Consider the following 20,149-nt stretch of genomic DNA (forward strand, 5'->3'; position numbering starts at 1 on the left):
TTGTATTTTAGATAATTATAATGAGATATAGCTATATTTACCTATACATAATTATATAAAATAAAATAAACTTCATGAAATATTTGTTGTTTGTTTATTAAAATTTCATATTGATTAACTTGCATATAATATAATTTGATCAGTTTCATTAAATAATCATACAAAAATCCTGCATGCTTACTACCTATATTTTACAGTATTAAAGCTTTAGCGTAACAAAAATAATTTCGTACACCATTCACCATATCCCTGACTATTCTCATAAATATTCGTTACTCGTGTATTTTGTGATATTAGACTTCTTTGGCAGCGCCACACTGACTCCGTGCTTCTTTGCTAGTGCCAACAACTTGTCATTCTCATACCCGACCTCCTCCTTGTAACATCGGAGCATCAGAGGCATCACTGTATCCAAAATGAACCTGAAATTCTTTTGAGCGTATACTGAATCATTACCTACACCAAGCACTAGCCTGGCATTAAAAATAGCGTAGATGCAATCATCCAAAGTTTCCATCAGGTCCTTAGTAACAAGAGTTAGTCCCACTTTCTGAATAGTTATTACAGACTGTGCAAACCATATGGTACTACTAGAGAGGTCCACCCATGTCTCGTTTATAACGTACTTAGCTAATATAAGGCCCAAATTCTCCATCTGTGTCAAAAACTTCTGGACACCCGCTTTAGTGTGCATGTTGACAGGGGTCCACTTATCTTCTGCTAGTTTTGATTTCATGGAATCTATAATTTTTTCTTTATACTCTTTTAGAGCTTTGTTTGTGGGTGATCTTAAGGAGCTGTTCAGATGAAATCTCAGGTCCAGCCCAAATTCGCAGAACAGCGAGCATTGATCTCTAAGGCTCTGCACACACTCCAAAACTGAATCTAAAGGACATTGCGGTGTGAACACCTGTTTAATGATTTGACTGAGCAGCATTCTGAGTTGCAGGCTCGCCCACACTATGAAAGCACTAATTTTATTCTTAGGAAATAGAGTTGTAAACTCAGTTAAGGCATCACTCAATGAGCAGAAGAAAATCTCCCCGACTTGCTTAACATATGTATTAATAGTACCCTCTAGCTGGACTCCTTTGATGTGGACTTTGACGGTGTGGCTGCAGATAGCCAGAAACAGTTCACAAGCCTGACTCGTCATGTTAAACTTGTTGAGGATAAGCACCGGGTACCGGGAAGACTGGAGCCCTCCCCGTGGACTCCAGTTGTGAGTCACATCGAGTTCTTTTAGCAATATATCTATTAGAATCTTCTGTTTCTGTTCAATCTTCTTCAAGATGCCATCTCTCTCAGGGTGGGTTTTAAATTCGTCAGAATTCAAAGATTTCTGAGCAGATACCATTAATTCGTAAGTCTTTTGAAAATGTCTTTCAACTATGAGTACATCCAATTCCTCGGTGACATCGGCCAGCCATTCTGGTAGTGTTGGGATCTGTGGTGATGGCAATTCCTCTACTGATAGACTAGGAGACTCCACTAATTCTGGCTTAGGCTTTTCATCCTTCTTTTTCAGTTTGGAATTCTCATTTTCAATATACATTTTCTTGGCCACATCAAACTTATCCAACCAGTCTTTTTTAATTGCAAAACTGTTACATTGGAAGACCCTCGTGTCGGGGAATGCTAGTACCTTGAATGCTTGTTTCACAGTACCTAGGTCGCGCACGTTAACTACGGCCAAAGTACTAATAGGATAGCTTGCTTGGAATTTATACCTCATTGGGCCACGGCGGTTTGATATCCAAGAGGACAGCATGAGACAATCATTGAATAAGTAAACATGCATTCTCTGTAAAGCAGTATTCTCTTCTGCGTCAATCTCCAGCAAATCTCCCTCATGAAGAAGAGTCCGGTCTGGAGTGTCTAATAAATTCATGCAACTTTCAACCTTATCCATGATAGTGTTGAGTTTGTTTTTCCTCTGCTCTTCCGCTTTCTCGGCTTCGAAATCTTGTGTATCCAGAGACTCTCGGGAAATGGTATTATCGTGCCCCAAAACAGAGGCATGAGAAAGCGTCGTGAGCACAGACCTTTGCTCGCTAAGTAGGCGGGACAGCTTGTACATTTCAGCCTCCAGGTGAGATATCTCTGTCGCCGTCTCGATGAACTGCATGTAATTCTCGTAAACATTTTTCTTGAGAGCGCTTGCGGTATCTTCGGCGAGGACTTGAATCTTCTCCTTTCGTTGTTGTAGCTCCTCCCCTCCGACGCAGGATCTCGCTAATTCCTTCACGTAGCGATCCGGGCCAAAGTCTGCTTTTGCAAACTTCTCCATGTTGATGTCGGACATGGTTTCGCATAAATATCAACAGTTTTATGGAATTAAATAGCAAAATACTCTGATTCAATCATCATTCGTTATCGAACGACAGACAGAAAACGCATCAGGGACATTTTTATGTATTTAAACTTGGTCTGACATTCCTAAACGTCAAACGACTCAAACGTGTCATACGCCCTCGTTTTTTGGTTACATCTCGAATTTTTATGCTACATTTTCCAAATTTCTTGAGAAAATAATTTATGTGTACGATAAAAGAACCGCACAAAATATTGATTGAAGCAGTGTAAGCATAAAATATAATTTTACATAAATGAAAATCTAACGTCTTTGCGGCTTTTGGGTTTTCGTTTTCAAAAAACACCTAAGCCAAATGTCATTTCAAAGCGTTTTGATATTGCTTAGTTCTCTCAAGCGACACACTATAAGAACCGGTTTTGGTCCTTCGAGCCAGATAGAGTCGGTCCAAGCTAACTCTGCATCGCGTTTGATAGCACAGACTGTGCAAGTGTGCAAGGTTTATTTTAGACGTTATAATTTCATAAACATTTGATGTTTATGGTAACACTTCTACGCTCTGTGCTATCGAATTCGCCGCTTATCTCTATTATTATCTTGGTCTAACTCTACCAAAAACAGGGGTGTGAAACTCTAACCTTCGGGCAAACTCAACTGCGTTAGGCTAAGCGTTGCTCCGAGCAATTATTAGGGTGGACACAGATATATTAGAAAGGGACAGCATGATTCGACCGCACCGCTGTCAAACTTCGGTTTTGTAGGAAGTTTCCTTTCTGTTCGGTAATACTATTATTTATTCTGTGCCAAAAGGGGTTTTTTCAAAATTATCCAAACCGACATATTACTGTTGCACAAAGCCATTGATAGTATGACACCATTGTCGTTATATTATCCAAAAAATGCTCAGCTTACTGCTGGTCAAAGGCCCAGTGATCCCCTCTACAACGTCAAATTTACTAATACATATTTATATTAGTTAAGGTACCTAAACTACTCTTATGATCACGACATCGCGGCACCTTGCTCCCATGATGACATGATGGGCACCTTTTAAGGCAGCACCAGCCAGGATACTCTCCAATAACTAGTACTTTTCTTTTCAGTGGTTCATGATGAATGAAAACAAAGGTATAGGTTAGGTTCAGTATTTTTATTCAAAATAAAAAATGTCCCCATTTATTAAAACTTATTTCTTATTATAATACTATGTCAACAGTAGACGTGGATTTACACTGTCAGTAATATATTAGTTCAATTACATATCTGCAAAACAAACATCTATCTAGATAACCTGTGCTCATAAAATGTTCACAAATAAACACCTAGGTAGATTGATTTACATAATTTGTGTATATTTAATAAAAACAATCGCTTCTTTTATAAAACATTTACTATCGGCAGCATTTTAGACTTAATCTATCGTTCCACATCCGTTTAAGACGAAGCTTTAGCTTCAGTGGTTGCTTTGACTGCCTCAACCTTTGCTTCGCTCTTCACCTCTTTTGCTTCGCTCTTCACTTCGGTTGCTTCTGGCTCAGCTTCAACGTTAGCTTCGGAGACGGCAGCAGGTTCGGGGTCGCCGTTGCCATTGCGCTTGTAACGGTAATAACGAGTGGAAGCAGCAACGGACCGACTTTCGTAACAGTTCACCAGGGCATCGCCGTTGCGACCTGAGCAAACAATAAATCCAATGTTAGTTAAGACAAAGACTTTTAACTGACCATTGCTGAAAATGGGGAATCTTATGTTTGGTGTGATAACGTTTAACCTTCTCCAACTTTTCACTCCTACGACGCAAGCAGTTTAGCGACAGTTAATCTCGGATTTACCTTGAGGGCACGTGCAGACGGCAAGATGTCTCCTGCCCATGCACTGAGCTCCGGAACCGCACTGGGTGTTGCCAAGGCAAGGGTCCACACACTGGTAGCCAACGCACGCCAGGTGGTCGGGGCACTGGGAGTCCAGCTCGCATTCACCCTGAGAAAAAACATTTCATTATATCTGGAACCAATATCTGCATTTGGTAGTTGAGTACCTCCTGATTTAAACAGAATAGTATAGTCTACAACCTACACGAGGCACATTACATATTAGGATCAACTGGGGTAACTGCGTCTTTTGAAGATATCTTCCAAACGCAACATATTATAGCCGTCTACACTAAAAGTTCAGTGATCACACTTCGAACAGGGAGGGTTTGCAATAGTTTTAAAATGTTCCATTTAGAAGAAACGTTTTAAAGACGCATTTATCCCAAGAAATGCAATTAACCCGGTTGACCATACATTATGCTTTCCAACAAGTGGATTTAAGTTAGCTAATTTCTTTAATCAAGAGACTTACTCGTTCACAATTGACGAGGGCATTGCCGATGTATCCAGAGGGGCATGTGCAGACGGGGCGCTCGGCGCCGGTTCTGTCGTGGCCGGGGGTGCACTTGGCGTTGGTACCGCAAGGGTTGGGCTCGCAAAGGTCACCTGTTCACAAAATATAAGATATTCAACACTTGGACTTACTAAAAGTTTGAGCAATGAAATATTTAATTCAAGCGTTCAATATACCTAATGACTAATGACATGACGTATATATGACGTTATCCATGGAAAAGGACCTTATTGTCGATAGCGCTTACGCCATTATTAACGATGCTCCGATATAAATACAATACCGCGCGACGCTGTGCCCATTAAAGGGTATCCAGTACTTAGGTATACCTACTTCCAAAATCATCTGACCATTGAAGCAGGAGTCCTCGGAACAGCAACAGATTCAATCGTTAAAAGTTTCAGTCAACGTTGAAGCAAAACCTTTGGTGCAGGGTTTAACGCAAACGGTATCCACTTTGAGTTGACTTACGGGCTTCGAAAGGCCTGCAGTAGGTGAAGGGGTCTCCAGTCATGTTCCTAGGGCAGGAGCACACCGGGGTCAGGCCGCGGAGGTTGCAGTCAGCGTTCACACCACAGACATTCGTGCAGGGGTTGATGCAGGCGTTGTACACGCAGGCGGGCTTATAGCTGGGGCATTCGCCGTCAGATGTGCACTCGGGGGAGCAGATGCGGTAGGGATCGCCGTGGTAGCCCTGGTTCAAATAAATGTATATTGTAATATTGGAAAGCTTTGGTAAGATCAGCAAATGAGTCGTGTGAATTTTTTGAAAGTCCCAAAGAGCTCATGCTCTTAATCTCAACGCAATTGGGTAGCGTTGTTGAAAGGAATTGTTAACTTAAGTGAAGAAGATCAAAGCACATTGCACGGCAGTTCTCCCAAGCGTTGGGTAGTGCAAAATAAAGCTGGATAAAAATTCCAGCAGGTATGAGTGTACTGAAGCAGCTATCAGCTATCATTTGTGAAAAACAGACTGTCATACCTACGCGCACTAGCACTGATTGCGACAACAAGTGACGGTGGTATTAAGGGTGAGAAAAAAAAAGGCTTCTGATGGTTTTTCCACTTACTCTCGGGCACTTGCAAACAGCGCGGTGCGCCGCCACAGTCTCGCAATCGGCGTTGACGCCGCAGTCGCTGCAGGGGCTGACGCACTTGAAGTCGCGGCACGACTGCTGCGAGCCGCACTCTTGGTCTGATTCACACTCGTGTCGGCAGCCGGATAGAGGGCTACCCTGGAGATGGACAAGAATTGGTTAATTTCTGGCTCTAAATTCTAAATGGAATCATAGAGAAAGGAATAGCATCTACTTAATTCTCTTTGGTGGAATGGAACTTGTTTTGCGTTTTCGTGATAGTTTACGAAAACTGCGATATATTTTCCGGATCGTTTGGCGAAAAATGTTTTGCAATTTGCGTCCGGCAGTAATGAGCACTTACTACAAGAGTTACTCGGGCTTGACCAATGTTTTAATTTAGTCATTGAGAAAAAACTGACATCTAAGACTCATAACATGACATGATGGAATTATTCCAAAATCCTCAATGAATGCAAAGTGAAATTCCGCTTTATGAGCCCAAACATTAATTTACCCTGTATCCAGGCAGGCAGGTACAAATGGCTTGATTATTGGCGACGTGGCATTTTGTGTTGGGTCCGCACGGTGACGGATGGCAAGCTTCTTCTGCAAAGTTAAAACGATTAATGAGTACTTTCTATTCATCATCATCATCACCATAGGTTTTCCATACAGTCCGTAATCGCGCAAAATTTGCGTAGGTGACTTAATTACCAGTACTGGTACTGGTAGGAGCCACGATCGCATAGTGACCACACAGACTCCTAGTGAAATAGAGACTGTAGAGAAGCCGCTTGATTTGGAAACGAAACAAGATCTACCTACTTATGAGGACCATTATGATTTCAAAGCAAAAGGGAATGGCCTATAGGTACATGTACAAATGTGTGTATGGCCATGGCCTGTTAAATATATTGCGACTGCTACCCGACGGATAGAGTTACTACGGGTGAATGCACTATACTCATCTGAAAAATGAGGTGACGAAATATAATTACCTGGGTCGGCAACTCTGCAAGATGAGAAGGGATTGCCGGTGTATCCCGCAGGGCAAGTACACACCGGAACATGGTTGCGGACCTGCCGTAAATAAGTATTGTTAGATAATTAAGAAAAAAATATCCGAACCTAATTCTAGCAGGAGTTTTTAAGAGGAGCGTGAGTATAGATACTCGCACAATATGACTGTATCAACTATTAGTGCAATGGGATCTTGGAAGAAAAGGATCATTTTGTATGCTGATTTAAAACTTACGTCACAATTGGCATTGATGCCACAGGTGCCCTCGCAAGGGTTTATGCAGTGCTGGTTCACGCAAGTCTGGTGGCTTCGGCATTCACTGTTATCTAGAATAGAAGAATGTTGTGATCAGTATTATTTGGCAATATCGTCAAGCGCTGTGGAATGACGGAATTAGAGATTTTGTATAGTTGTTATAAGTATCTGCTTAAACAATGACGATACGTCGTGTAATCTCCGCATGAAGCTTCTTCATCATCATCATCATATGAGCCCTTTATCGCCCACTGCCGAGCATAGGCCTCTCTTCTAGTACGCTACTTGTCCCGGTCCTGGACATAGCTTGATGGTTGTTAGAAACGGAACATCAAACCCAGTCCGTGCATTGGAATATATATGATTGGAATGGACACAATGCACTAAGCCTTTATAAATGCACTGCGTCAATGGGGTCTCCAGAATGCCCTAGCTGGCAAGCTCACACTGGTCTCAAACCTCGGTATAGTGAGATACGATGCCAACGTTTCTCGCATCCCACAAGACACCTGCTTAATTGCCATTAACGGAGCGATCGAACATAACTCACCAACGCATTCGATCCTTATGCACTGCGACAGCGGGTCTCCAGAATGTCCTGGCAAGCAAGCACAGACTGGCCTCACACTGCCTTGGGTGCAGTGAGCTCCAACGCCACACGTATGAGCCCCGCAAGACACCTGTACGTCGGAGATGGAGCGCCCATGTTCGTAAAGAGAGCCCAAGTTTCGGCCGTAGTAGCCGCGAGGGTAGTAATTGTAGTAGCGTTGAGCTGTGGGCAAAAGATGAAAGATTATACTGGATGACACAGAAAATGTGAGTAAATCAATTTTTCTATTCAACATAATGATGAAAGGGAAGAATGATTAAAAAGGCACGTTTAATATCATTGTAGAATAAACTTAGGCAACTAACCTATGGCTTGGGTACCCACGCAAATAGAAAAATTACTACACTAAATCTCAAAGTGAATACTGTAGACAAAGTAAGTACCTACTTAAAATTCTCTCTTTTTAAGTTTAGCTCAATGAAAACCTATTAGGAAAATATTATTTTTAGCAGGGTTTTAATGCTAGCTAAAAAGTTTAGGGCTAATTGGAATGCCCTGCTTCTTACTTATTTTCATTGATCTCGTAGAAGTAGTAAGGGCCAAGTAAGTCCTATATGTATAGAGTTAGACCGTAATAAGTCTGCAGCGATCTTGATAGCCCACGCAGTGCAAGTGTCATTCAAAACGTCAAACTTCTATGAAATTATGACGTATAAATAACACTTCCACTGCGTGGGCTATCAAATCCGCAGCAGACTTTTATTGGTGCGACTATAGTGACTATACTCGTAATACCAACTCGTACCTACTCTTTAAGCACATTTTAAAGTGGTTTGACAATGTCTGTCAAAGTCAAGGGATACCTATTTATCTCTATTAGGCATCGAGTAGATCGTAATAAACAAACAATGGTATTTATAAAGTGGGCGTTTCGACATTTACATGTCCAACATCCTAAACCGTAACTGGCGATGAGTCGACGGCCTAATGATCCGTAAAAAACGAAAATAGAGCAGTCTCATTTTGCATTTATTAGAGCAAGAAAAACAAAGCGAACCTTGGGACAACCATTTATGTAAAATATGTAAACATCGGCCTACACCAGACCCTTCGTCCTTGTAGGCATCTTTAACTAGCATCGTATTGAACATTAGGTATAGTAAGTAATAGATTTATAGTGATCCGAATTTGTTCCTGCAATAAAAGTTAGTAAACCGTGACATTGATTAGGTTGACAATGCCTGTTGAGTCAACAGTGTTGACATAATGGTATGCAAATAAAATGACCAGGACATACGATTCGATAAATCTTGCTTATATTTTTTGCAAAAACAGGTACCTAGTACCTACCTATCTTATATAATATATCATTTGAGATAAATACGAGAACTTATAGGTATGGTGCGAGGGGGGGGGGGGGGGGCATTTAGAAAATACGGGGTAATTTAAACTAATCGAAATATCTTCCATGTTTTACATTATTAACTAGAGTCACACACAACATATACAACCATCTTTTTCGCTATCTGGACAAGAGATTACAACCGAATATTTTTCCCAATACTCTGTTACCTTCTTATTTTGTTACTTTATTTAACCAACTTCCTTAAGAATATATTTGCTCCAAATAAGTCCTTTAACCTTCACCACGACAGAACAAATTACTGAGAAATTAACCATACATATTAGTACCGCTACCTAGCGCACTCTTTCGACCTACAGGCCTATTATGGATAGCTTTATCCACGTGACAACTCCGTCACTTATTAACAGAGCGCGACTAAAAGTAACAGATACCATTTTATCATGCTGTCACGTAGACAAGAACGACATCATATCCGTACTGTACCCGGTACCGGGCACAGTAAACAGATTGTTACAAATGTTACATGACTAATATGACTTAATAACTCATGTGGGAGGATTCCGCGTGGTCAACAATTAAACCGACCTTCACAGTAAAGCACCTGCACCTATACCTATAGGTATTATAAGTTTCAATATTTGTTATTGCCGTTATTGGACACTTAAAAAAATGTAAAAAACCGGGCAAGTGCGAGTCGGACTCGCGCACGAAGGGTTCCGTACCATAAAGCAAAAAAAAACAGAAAAAATGCAAAAAGAAAACGGTCACCCATCCAAGTACTGACCACGCCCGACGTTGCTTAACTTTGGTCAAAAATCACGTTTGCTGTATGGGAGCCTCACTTAAATCTTTATTTTATTCTGTTTTTAGTATTTGTTGTTATAGCGGCAACAGAAATACATCATCTGTGAAAATTTCAACTCTCTAGCTATCACGATTCGTGAGATACAGCCTGGTGACAGACAGACGGACGGACGGACGGACGGACGGACGGACAGCGAAGTCTTAGTAATAGGGTCCCGTTTTACCCTTTGGGTACGGAACCCTAAAAATAACTATCAGCCAAATGCATTCGATGACTCAATAATAAATTGAATGTCCTTTTTTGCAGTTTATCAAATCAACAGTTTTTTTATGCATTCATTAACGATACATTGTCTAAAATGGTTAGCCAGTTTTATAACTACATCAAAAAACCTACGTGCATCAAATACACGTATAGAGGGGGGGAGATGGGTCAGGGTGCTTAGCAAACATGTCAATCGTTTACGCTCCGTAACTGTCGCTCTATTTACTATGGAAGTCACTCTTCTCTATCACTATTTACTTGAGAGAGATAACTACGCTACGCTGGAGCGTTAACAATTGGCATGTTGGCTAAGCACCCAGGTAAGCTCAAGCGTTAATTGATATAATTTAATGATTATCTACAAAAGTAGATTAGTTACGTTACTTACGTATCATGATGCCATATAAATTAAACGGAACACAAGCTATTAGGAATTTAGGAGGTCTAAAGACTCTAACGTCTAAAGAGCACAAACAGATGACTTCATTTTGTATTACGAATTTCCTTGGCCACCTATCCACTGTACCCTGCAGCATTAAACCGGACCCGGTCCATGTTAGCAAATTGTTACACTGTCACCGAAATGACGGTAATTTACCAAATTTCTTCTAAAACTAAAACAGAGAATTGGTTTAAATTTAACCTGACTACATTTGATTTAATAACACACAAGTATGACAGGTACCTATACAAATATACGAATTGGAGGTTGAACGAACTTAAAATAGTAGGAGATCCCCCATATAGTGGACCTTCACCAATCTGTCTGACGGATGAAACTATGAAAATATGTTCCAGAACATAAATAAATAGGGTTGCCTAAAGGAATATGGTCAAGGCTATTTTTAATAAATTTTTGAAAAAAAACTCTTTTCGCCTTTCTTCCCTTCTTATTTTAATTAAAAGCCTGGCAACCCTTATCTGTGACCGGATTTTCGCAGATACCATTGTATTTGCAATAAAATTACCATCATTTTGATGTATAATTCAAGCGTCAGACAGATGAGTGCAAATATCGATATAAAATCACCTCTTTAAACACGGCAACCACATAATAGTGACCGGAAAAAGATAGGCAACCTAGATGATTTATGTTGTACAAGTTGTATAATTTCCATTAAAACTTATTTCGATCGTCAGACAAATCGGTGAAAATTGGCGAAAAAAATTTTTTTTCAAAAATTTATTAAAAATAGCCTTGACCATATTCCTTTAGGCAACCCTATTTATTTATGTTCTGGAACATATTTTCTTTCATATTTTCATAGTTTCATCCGTCAGACAGATTGGTGAAGGTCGACCATAGAAACGGGATCGTGGGATCTTAGACCAAAAGGCTTGTTTCAAACTTTTAAAATAAAAACTGTTTTGATATCATTGAACCGGGATTGTGTAAAGTTAACATATCTGCTTGTTAGTCCTAATGCTATGCAAGGTACACAGCGATTCCGCTGTTTTGCGTGGGTTGAAAAGAACCTATTATTCTCAAATGAAAATGTAAATGTTTTTGCGGACCGATCTAATCTAATTCATCGTCTGCCTACTGACAACCTGTCATGCCGTATAAGGTTCTTAACAGTGTTTTGTTGTCAAGTATATTTGTATTGTTAAGGTTAATGGGTTATATGATGTAATTTAGCGAAAATAATCCTATTCTCAAGGCTTAATTTAAAAAGTTACTGACTATATTTTTAATACTTATTCGCTCCATGTTATAGTGTTCTTGACACAAGAAAAATTCTGAATTAAGAAAAACAGAACATTAAGCATTTTAGAGAATATTTGATGTTCTATTACGACACCCTGTGCTATAATGAGCACATTACGTAACTATGTCGATAATTTAAAGGCCCATATATACTGTAAAACGTTGTGCTACACACGTGAGAATAGGTAATTCGAAAATAACTAATAATAAAGAGCATACTCGTATGCTTACAAATTATATCAAAGCTACATTCTCAAGACTTTCAGTTGGTAACTATTACTTATATCGTTTGCTCAGCTACATTTTCGTACCTATTCAACAAGTGTTAGTAGTTGTTAGTTACTAATTAATATCCAAGCAACTTACCGTCCACTCCAACTTGTAGGCATGCAAAGAGCACCAAGGGTGCTATGACTAGTAAAGATCCGGCCATCTGAAACAAATAATATTAAAAATTTAAATCGTTACGTATATTTCGAAATGAAATACAACTTTGAGAAAAATGTTATCACTTTTTACACGACAATCTGTGTAGTCCATTTCCTAAAGCTTTGCTGTCATCTTTTTTTTTAATTAACGTAAAATTACACCAATTACGCGAGTAACTGGCACTTTTGGCAATTATTTAAATCAAAAATAAGAAGACCGTATATTTATAGATTTTTTTATATGCCATGGGGTAACATATGTATTTTGTTATATTTTTTTAATAGGAATTAGTAGCAGAGTTAGCCGACTATTAACAGAACAGTAACAAGTAAGTATTTTCCTAATGCCGGTCACAAGTCACAACGTTGCTTTAAAATTCAAACAACGCGGAAGGCCTGCATTCTACACATACTTATTTAGGTACTATATATATATATATTCCCTTTCCATACGTTATACACAGAAGGGTAACCCACGGCTTCACTAATAAAAAATATTAGCAATAATCACTAGAACAAGTATCGTTGTTGTTTGTTGTCACTTCGGTACTTATAGGTACTTATTTGTTGTCAACAAACATTTGTGATTGCCTTTACTGGGCATTTCTCAGGAGGGCCATTTTTACCTGTCCGGGGCAGTAATTGATTGAATTTACTGTTCAATAAATCTGAATTAATTTAGGCAAGACCTTCAGCTTATATTCTGTTTGGGACACTATCAAATTATTTATTTATTATTTATATAATACAAGAAAAAAAAAATTCAAATGCCAAAAATGATGTTCGGTGGGCGTGTCCCGCACCCAGATTTTATGAAACAAAAAATTATTATTCAACATGGGGCATTAGATCGGAGGTATTATGGGTATTCACGCATAATGTATTAGTTAGCTTATCATATTCTTTATATCACAATAATATATTTGATCAACACATTGAATAAAACCAAATTTACGATGTGTCCCGAGCTAGTGACTGATATCGGTGTAATTTGCAAAACATGTCGGTACTCCTTCAAAGTTGTAGACCAGGAACTCAGTGTCTCAAAGATAGTATGCTTTAGTTGTGCCTTAACCGTTGAATAAAATAGAGGTACAGTCACAGTATAATAAAGTGATTTTTTAAATGTTTCTCCGCCCTTCGGTGGCTTTGGTCCTATGTTTTTTTGAGATCGGTGGTGCAACTTACTCCGAAAGTTTTAGTGCAATTATCGTTATGCAAGTGATTAAGAAGTCCTCGAACGTACGTAAATCCACTATTATTACATCTTCTCTGTATCATTCATGCTATTTCTGTAATTGCTAAAAAGCGATTAACTTTGATATCGCTGGTGTTGATTTCCTTGGTTTCGGTGGATTTTTTAACCACCGATATCAAAAAAGTGATCACTGAATTCAAATCCTGCTTTGTAAACTAGATTGTTGTACTAATTTATCATGTCTAAAAAGTGAAAGATACGTTGTATAAACCATAGACATAATATATATATAGACGGTGTCTCAGCGAGCTGTCACTGTTGCCACTTTTGTTTAGTGTACGATTAACAATTTAACACCACCTTGCTGTAGCCATGTCGATAAAGTCATATCGATAAACTATCGACATTTCTTACAATTTTAATTTTACTTCAAAGGTTTAACGATATCTAAAATGAACAAAAACGCTTTTATTCTTTATTGTGGTTATCAGATCACAATTTTATCGTCACGCCCCAGCAGGGAACCAAGGGAAAGTTCAGATATTTAATTAAAATACATAAATACCTACTAAGATATGTGTTCCGCAATAATTGAAATATTTTATTATATTCTAATATATTTATTATTCATTAGCATTTCAATTATGTATATGTTTAACGAAGATATTGAAGCTTCAATTAATAGCTATTTCGTTCCGCTGTGTAGCGTTTATCGATATATAACATGATTAAAATCGACTTTTCACATCCCTAAAAGAGCACACATACACGCTTTTACGCACACATTCACAGCCTGGATGCATCAAAAAAGGCAACACTTGATTTGAAGTTCACCTTGTCAGCAGTATGGTTGTCCTTTTTTGACAAATGGCATTTTAAAAGAGCGAGGAGAGAGAAATGATACTAGTTGCTGCGTCGTCAAATAGAACAATAAACGTAGGGGCCTTGGTATAAACGTAAAATTATGTTTGTAAGTATATTATGTCATAGTAGGTACCTACACAAAATCACTAGTTCACTATGAGTAGTTTTTTTAAACCATACGTGTATTTCTTGTTGCGATGTGTTTCTTTCTCTGTCTTGATATTATTTTCAAACCAATTAGGTAAATTATGTTAATTGTCCTCTGTATCACCTGAGGCCCTACACCTCGATACCTTTAAACATGTCAGCCATGTTAAATAAATGTAGTCAATTAGATCCCACTTCTTTTAAAATAACTTTTATATGTAAGTACTATGCAAAGTGCACCCAAGGGACAGGATGTACAGAACAAGGGATTCAAAATAAAGTGGCCTTCTAATGTCGAGATCGCTTCAAAGGCACTGAGCGTACCTACTGATCGATATTTCTAAAAGATAGCCATAGACACAAATTGAACATAGCAAATGTTTTAACAATCCTCAATGTCTTATGTCTTTGTCTAAATATAGGAATTACAATTTAGCTCAAGTGTTTGAGGTTGCTGGAGATCATAATTAATTGGTAATTGGATCTTCAAGCATTACTCGACCACTTCAAATATAAATTGACAGAGTTCACGCTTTTAAACTCTGTTATTAAAAAATACTTGTTTTCCGTATTGCACCACATTGCTTTATAAGTACATTAAATATTTAATGAGCATTGAACACCACTCAAGAGTGTATTGTTTATCGGGTGCAGGTAACATAAGTTTTTTTTTTGATGTGTGTGCGGTCGGATTGCGTGAAACAAACATCTTCTCCTTCATGGCTATAATAAAGCAATGAATAAATGATTATAATGTGCAAATTTGTGGTCGACATGTCTGAAACTCGTTCCAGGACCATACATCACCCTATTATATGAGGACAGTCATATAGTGTGGGATATCTTCTAGAGATGTTGATTTACAAGCCGTAATTTGGTTATTTTAAAATCTTGAGTCTATATCTATCCAATTTATGTAAGCTTTCGAGATCATTAGCCTTGTTACATCGCTTATCATCAAATAGGAATGAAAAATATGATTAAAATAATTATATGATTGAGATATAAAACTGAAGTGTGATTTTTGTGTAAGCATTATTGAATTCGGTGACGCAAATTGATTTCAGTGCCTGCACATGATTTCGGTGTTTTTTAAATCTCAAATATCTTGAAACTATAAGGTTCTAATGGAGGCCTCCACTACCAATATTTTTTTGTATAAAGGGTAGATTTTAGGAAATAAAGTCGCATATCATATAAGTTAAAAAAAAATTTTGGCACCGAAGTCAGGCACCGAAGGTCATCTCTGAGAATCGCCCTACTACATAACTATTGTTCACTTTATTATAATGTAAGTTAAAGTATCAAGATTCAAGACGATACAATGACGAAACGATTAATGCGTCTCGAATATGGTATGCTTAATGCAGTTTTATTGTCACAGGTGAATATGAATCATTAATATCCGTTTGTAAATAATTAATGGGCGATTGTATTTTTCAGAAACACTATATATAGCTTAGTTACATAAAGTATTATATCTGGCCCTTGACATTGTTGAAAACATATGAAGGCTGCAGCGGCGTCAACTGTTTCATATCTTTTTATTTTTAAAATTAGAGCGATTTAATTTTGCATACAAATTAAGTAAAGAAAACTTAAAATTCAATATTAAGTAGGTATAAGTTCAATAAATTTCATTTCACCACACCAGCTCGGAAAGGGTTACTTTGCACTTCAAAAACTAATAGCAAAATTGCATTTTATTCACATGTGAGGCAAAAGGCAAAAGTTGTTTTCTTATGTTTGCTAGTATAATTGAGTTTTAAATGATGATTTTGGATGATAAATATTTAATAACATCCACGGGCGTAGCCAGGGGGAGGGTTTTGGGGGTTCAAACCCCCCCCGAAAAGTTCAGAATATATTTTTATTTTTCACATCTCTAATATTTTTCTTGTATAAGGGTTCTTGAACCCCCCCCCCCCCCCCCCCCCACCGATACTAAAACCTGGCTACGCCCGTGATAACATCCATTTGGATCTGATTTGGTTTGGTTTTGTTTGATATTTTACATTTAATATTTGCTTCGGGTTGGTGTGGTGAAAATTTTTGTGTTTCACTCGGAGGCAAATTTTGCTTTAATATCAATTCAATATTAGCACGAGCGGTTAAACAACAACTTTGCCCCCTTGTAAAACAAATAACTATTCTTTTCTACTTCTTGACAAGTAGACATTCTAAAACAAGAATCATAAGTAATCATAACATATTAAAAACTATCCGTGACATAATATGTTACACGTTTTCGATTACATTAATCATAAGCATTAATAGAGCTATAATAGGTTGTCTACACAACACGACCATGTTAAAAATCACACACATGAATGGTAACGTAACCACAATGCAAGTGACGTCAGTTGTAAATCAATGAATATATGAATGAGTACAGCTCCTTTTAAAGCCTATACATTCACGAAACCAAATATATTTAATTGTAAAAAGCCTTCCAATATACCTTAATCCCTAGAATCGGAACAACTAATGAGCAACCAGAGGTCAGAAGACATACTGGTCAATGTGTAGCGAAGCGGCAAGTAGGTTTTGTGAAATTGGTAACCTTGCGTACGCATCTGACTCACACTGAATTTTCTGACTTAAATGTTAAACGTTTAAGGTAAGGACCGTCTTGACCCTGTGTATGGTTTAATGGTCTGCCTTGCGAGAAAGATGCCTCAGGTTTATTTTTAGACTTTTTGCGATAATCGGGAAAAACGTCGTTACCATGCAGTTAGCCAAGACGAATTGAAGGGTTATAATTTTAACAGTTTTTATTTATTATCTAGATTTCTAGCCGATTCAAAAAGGAAGATGATGTTACGAAAAAAAAAGTAATAATTAATCCTCCTTAGTAGTTAGTATGCCCCAGTAGGTATCATTTTTTTTGTGAAAGTAATATAATTGTAATTGAATTATAATGATGATCAATAAGTATGTATAAGTTTTGCGTAATGGTTTTATTCTCACACCGTGCTCACACCCAGGGCCAGTCTATTTCTCCCTGACTCCCCCTAGTAATATACTACGTCTTATTTTGTTTATTTAGATCCAGTATTTACATTTCTAAATACAATTTGCATAAATCTAAAGAGCACAGTGCTTGACATTTAAGCCTTAAGTCCTTATAAACAAACTTGTAACTTGTAAACAGAGATTAATAAACAAACTAGTAAACTAACAGAGATTATGAAATTATTGGAAACTTGTTATTTATAAACACCATTATTAAAATCCATTAAACAGTCTGTTTGTATAAAATGCGAATACTAAAGTACCTACACAAAAAAATCCGTATTAACTACACTTTAGAAAATAGTGATCTAATACATATGTAGCTTCTATAATGAATAGGGATTCGGGAGACGAATAATCGATTGATAGCTTGTTTATGAAAATCCCATCGATAGTTTTGACGCTATACACTACACACGACACAACATACATTGACAGCTAAAATCATCCCTTTTTTGAATGAATAAAATACACACGCTCAGAATTATTTAAAATAACCGCCACCTACCTTAAATCACTTCACAATCACTGTCACAATGTCGATAATTTTAATTCGATCGATATTTCACACGCGACACCGCGCGTCGGATGGCGCGATGAAAACGAACCTTGTGGGCTCCGACTCGCTTATAATACCGCCTTGCGCCTACGCGGAGCAATGCTTGCTGATTTTCGCATATCCTGCTTGCTGTTAGGGTGTTAGGCGTCGCCTTGGGTCAAAAATATTCGGGAAAACCGACGTGTTTTCTGTGGTCATTGCAATTTGAACAAATTTTCTTTAATCATACAAATTTAAAAATATAGAAGGTTTTGAAATGCCAAAAGGATAAAATACGGAAATGTAAGCTTTAAAGTTCGTTTTTTTTATGATGTCCACAAGAAAGTCGCAAAGCTTTAAATCATATAAAAAGTAGTTGACCATGACCCTTCGGTCCTTTTGCTTCTCATTTATTATAGTTAAGGATCAAAGATTAACCGCCGTATATTTTATAGTAACGACCAAAATTTACTACAATTTACCTATATTTACTAGCACAGAATAAGCGATTGTGCATTACCAGTTTATGCTGTTTTTCCTACTAAGTAAACTTACCTACTAGAATTGGTAATAACTGAACTTTGTTCTTTACTTTACTATGTTCTTACTTTCCCGCCATATTTAGTTCGTAAGCTTCATCGATACATTCTGTCTCCTTTTTTCATAGCATAATGGAAAAGGACAACATTGACTGGTAATATTTGCATCGGTACAGACAGAACTATTAAAACAACCAGTAAAACTACTACATACTGTTACTAAATGACGTCAGTTTTCTTAAACCGGAATTCCCTAAAACAGAATTCTTAGTTAATACTTAATAATTTAAGCAATATCACTAAATTAATAAATCTATCACTAAGGCCTTGGATATTGTATTGGTAGAATAGACGGTAGAGTTAATACAGACTCTACCTTTTAACTCTACCCTTAATTATGTTTAATGAATACTTGGATTACAATCCAGCAAAGTCCTGAAACTCTAATACCCTTCCTCTACTGTTGGACAGGCGGAGGTTTTTAGTTTAGTGCCCGTTTCTACAAAAAAACTAAGAAAATATTTAGTTTTACTAAAATTATAATTAAACAATTGCGTCGAATGTATCCTAAAGGATAAACCAAAATGTACGTAAACAAATGGTATGTTAAGTATGTAGGTAATAACTAAATAGATATACTAAATAGCTACACTTAAAAACTGTTTTTAGAATGTACATAGATGAATCGCTACGTGACGTATTTTATTTAGGGAAAAGCGCTTTTTGACACTTACCGGCATTTATATATTAGAATTAAGTCTTTTTGTAAAAAATCACCCTGAATATTTCACAAAGCGTTCATGCAAAGAAAATGTCAGATCGCAATATAAATATAATATGGTACTTCCGAGAGTTAGCACCTTAATATATAAAAAAAGCACATTCATATCAGCTATTAATATCTACAATCATCTGCCTAACGAAACAAAGTGCCTGGAAGGAAATACTTTTAAAAGATGCCTAAAAAACTTTTTAATAGACAGTCTTCTATAACTTAAAATAATTTTATAACTCGATTAACCTAAATGAATACTAAAATTTAGTTTAAGATAAAATATAAAAAACTTAGTTTAAGATAAAATGTAAAAACTTAGTTTAAGATAAAATATAAATACTTAGCTTAAGATAAAATATAAAAACCTAGTTTAAGATAAAATAAATTGTATGCCCGAAAAGGGTAAAACTGTTGATACTCATCAAAAAATGTACTTAGTTATAGTTCTTGTACCTACACAGTTTACACAATAAATATTTCTGATTCTGATTCTGACACTAACTAAATAGATTACATACCTCCTGTTTATGTAGTTATTGTTATTACATACCTAACATAACATTTCTTTACGTACATTTTGGTTTTCTTATATAAAAATGATGTCATTAAGACATTTATTTTGCGGGTATCTAAGAGCCTTAAATAGTTGTCTTAAAATAAATTTTATTTAATTTAGTTTGTGTAGGTATGAATAATTATTTAATTAAACGATTACCAGCGAAAAGAGCACATAAGTGAGCCTGTATAACAAAAGTAGGGATCCGTTTAGGGGCATAAAATAAATGGTAAAGGAGCATAAAGAGGGACATATTCAGTACTTATCGTGTTTTAATTAGGGAAAAATCTACAAAAAATATGCGTAAAAATTTTGGCCATTGTATGAAGGATTGACCGACCT

At 37.1% G+C, this 20,149-nt stretch overlaps 2 protein-coding genes and 1 long non-coding RNA gene across 3 annotated transcripts; all 3 read right to left on the reverse strand.

Annotated features, from left to right (window-relative positions):
• Positions 1-79: 79 nt before the first annotated feature.
• LOC134674709 (exocyst complex component 8) lies at positions 80-2,414 on the reverse strand. Its single transcript, XM_063532831.1, has one exon. The coding sequence runs from the start codon at positions 2,303-2,305 to the stop codon at positions 260-262; it is 2,046 nt and encodes a 681-aa protein (XP_063388901.1). The 5' UTR covers positions 2,306-2,414; the 3' UTR covers positions 80-259.
• Positions 2,415-3,748: 1,334 nt separating this feature from the next.
• LOC134674869 (neurogenic locus notch homolog protein 3) lies at positions 3,749-17,930 on the reverse strand. The gene is made up of 11 exons (XM_063533024.1): positions 17,908-17,930; positions 12,114-12,180; positions 7,605-7,826; positions 7,034-7,125; positions 6,777-6,858; positions 6,293-6,384; positions 5,770-5,934; positions 5,171-5,393; positions 4,658-4,791; positions 4,144-4,291; positions 3,749-3,984 (listed from the first exon to the last, which is right to left on the reverse strand). The coding sequence occupies exons 2-11, from the start codon at positions 12,178-12,180 to the stop codon at positions 3,749-3,751; spliced, it is 1,461 nt and encodes a 486-aa protein (XP_063389094.1). The 5' UTR covers positions 17,908-17,930.
• A 1,260-nt stretch (positions 17,931-19,190) lies between these two features.
• On the reverse strand, positions 19,191-19,740 carry LOC134674603 (uncharacterized). Its single transcript, XR_010099636.1, has 2 exons — positions 19,617-19,740; positions 19,191-19,540 (listed from the first exon to the last, which is right to left on the reverse strand). It is a non-coding gene; the product is annotated as an uncharacterized LOC134674603 (long non-coding RNA).
• Between the last annotated feature and the right edge of the window lie 409 nt (positions 19,741-20,149).

Source organism: Cydia fagiglandana, chromosome 20 (genome assembly GCF_963556715.1).
Source record: "Cydia fagiglandana chromosome 20, ilCydFagi1.1, whole genome shotgun sequence".
NCBI lineage: Eukaryota > Metazoa > Arthropoda > Insecta > Lepidoptera > Tortricidae > Cydia > Cydia fagiglandana.

Bases quoted from the DNA above. Each gene is read 5' to 3' on its own strand.
- LOC134674709 (XM_063532831.1), bottom strand. From the start codon at position 2,305: ATGTCCGACATCAACATGGAGAAGTTTGCAAAAGCAGACTTTGGCCCG.
- LOC134674869 (XM_063533024.1), bottom strand. From the start codon at position 12,180: ATGGCCGGATCTTTACTAGTCATAGCACCCTTGGTGCTCTTTGCATGC. The intron at 4,792-5,170 runs GTAAGTCAACTC...TTTTGTGAACAG, and splicing joins CTGCAGGCCTTTCGAAGCCC to GTGACCTTTGCGAGCCCAAC. The intron at 4,292-4,657 runs GTAAGTCTCTTG...GTTTTTTCTCAG, and splicing joins CCCTCGTCAATTGTGAACGA to GGTGAATGCGAGCTGGACTC.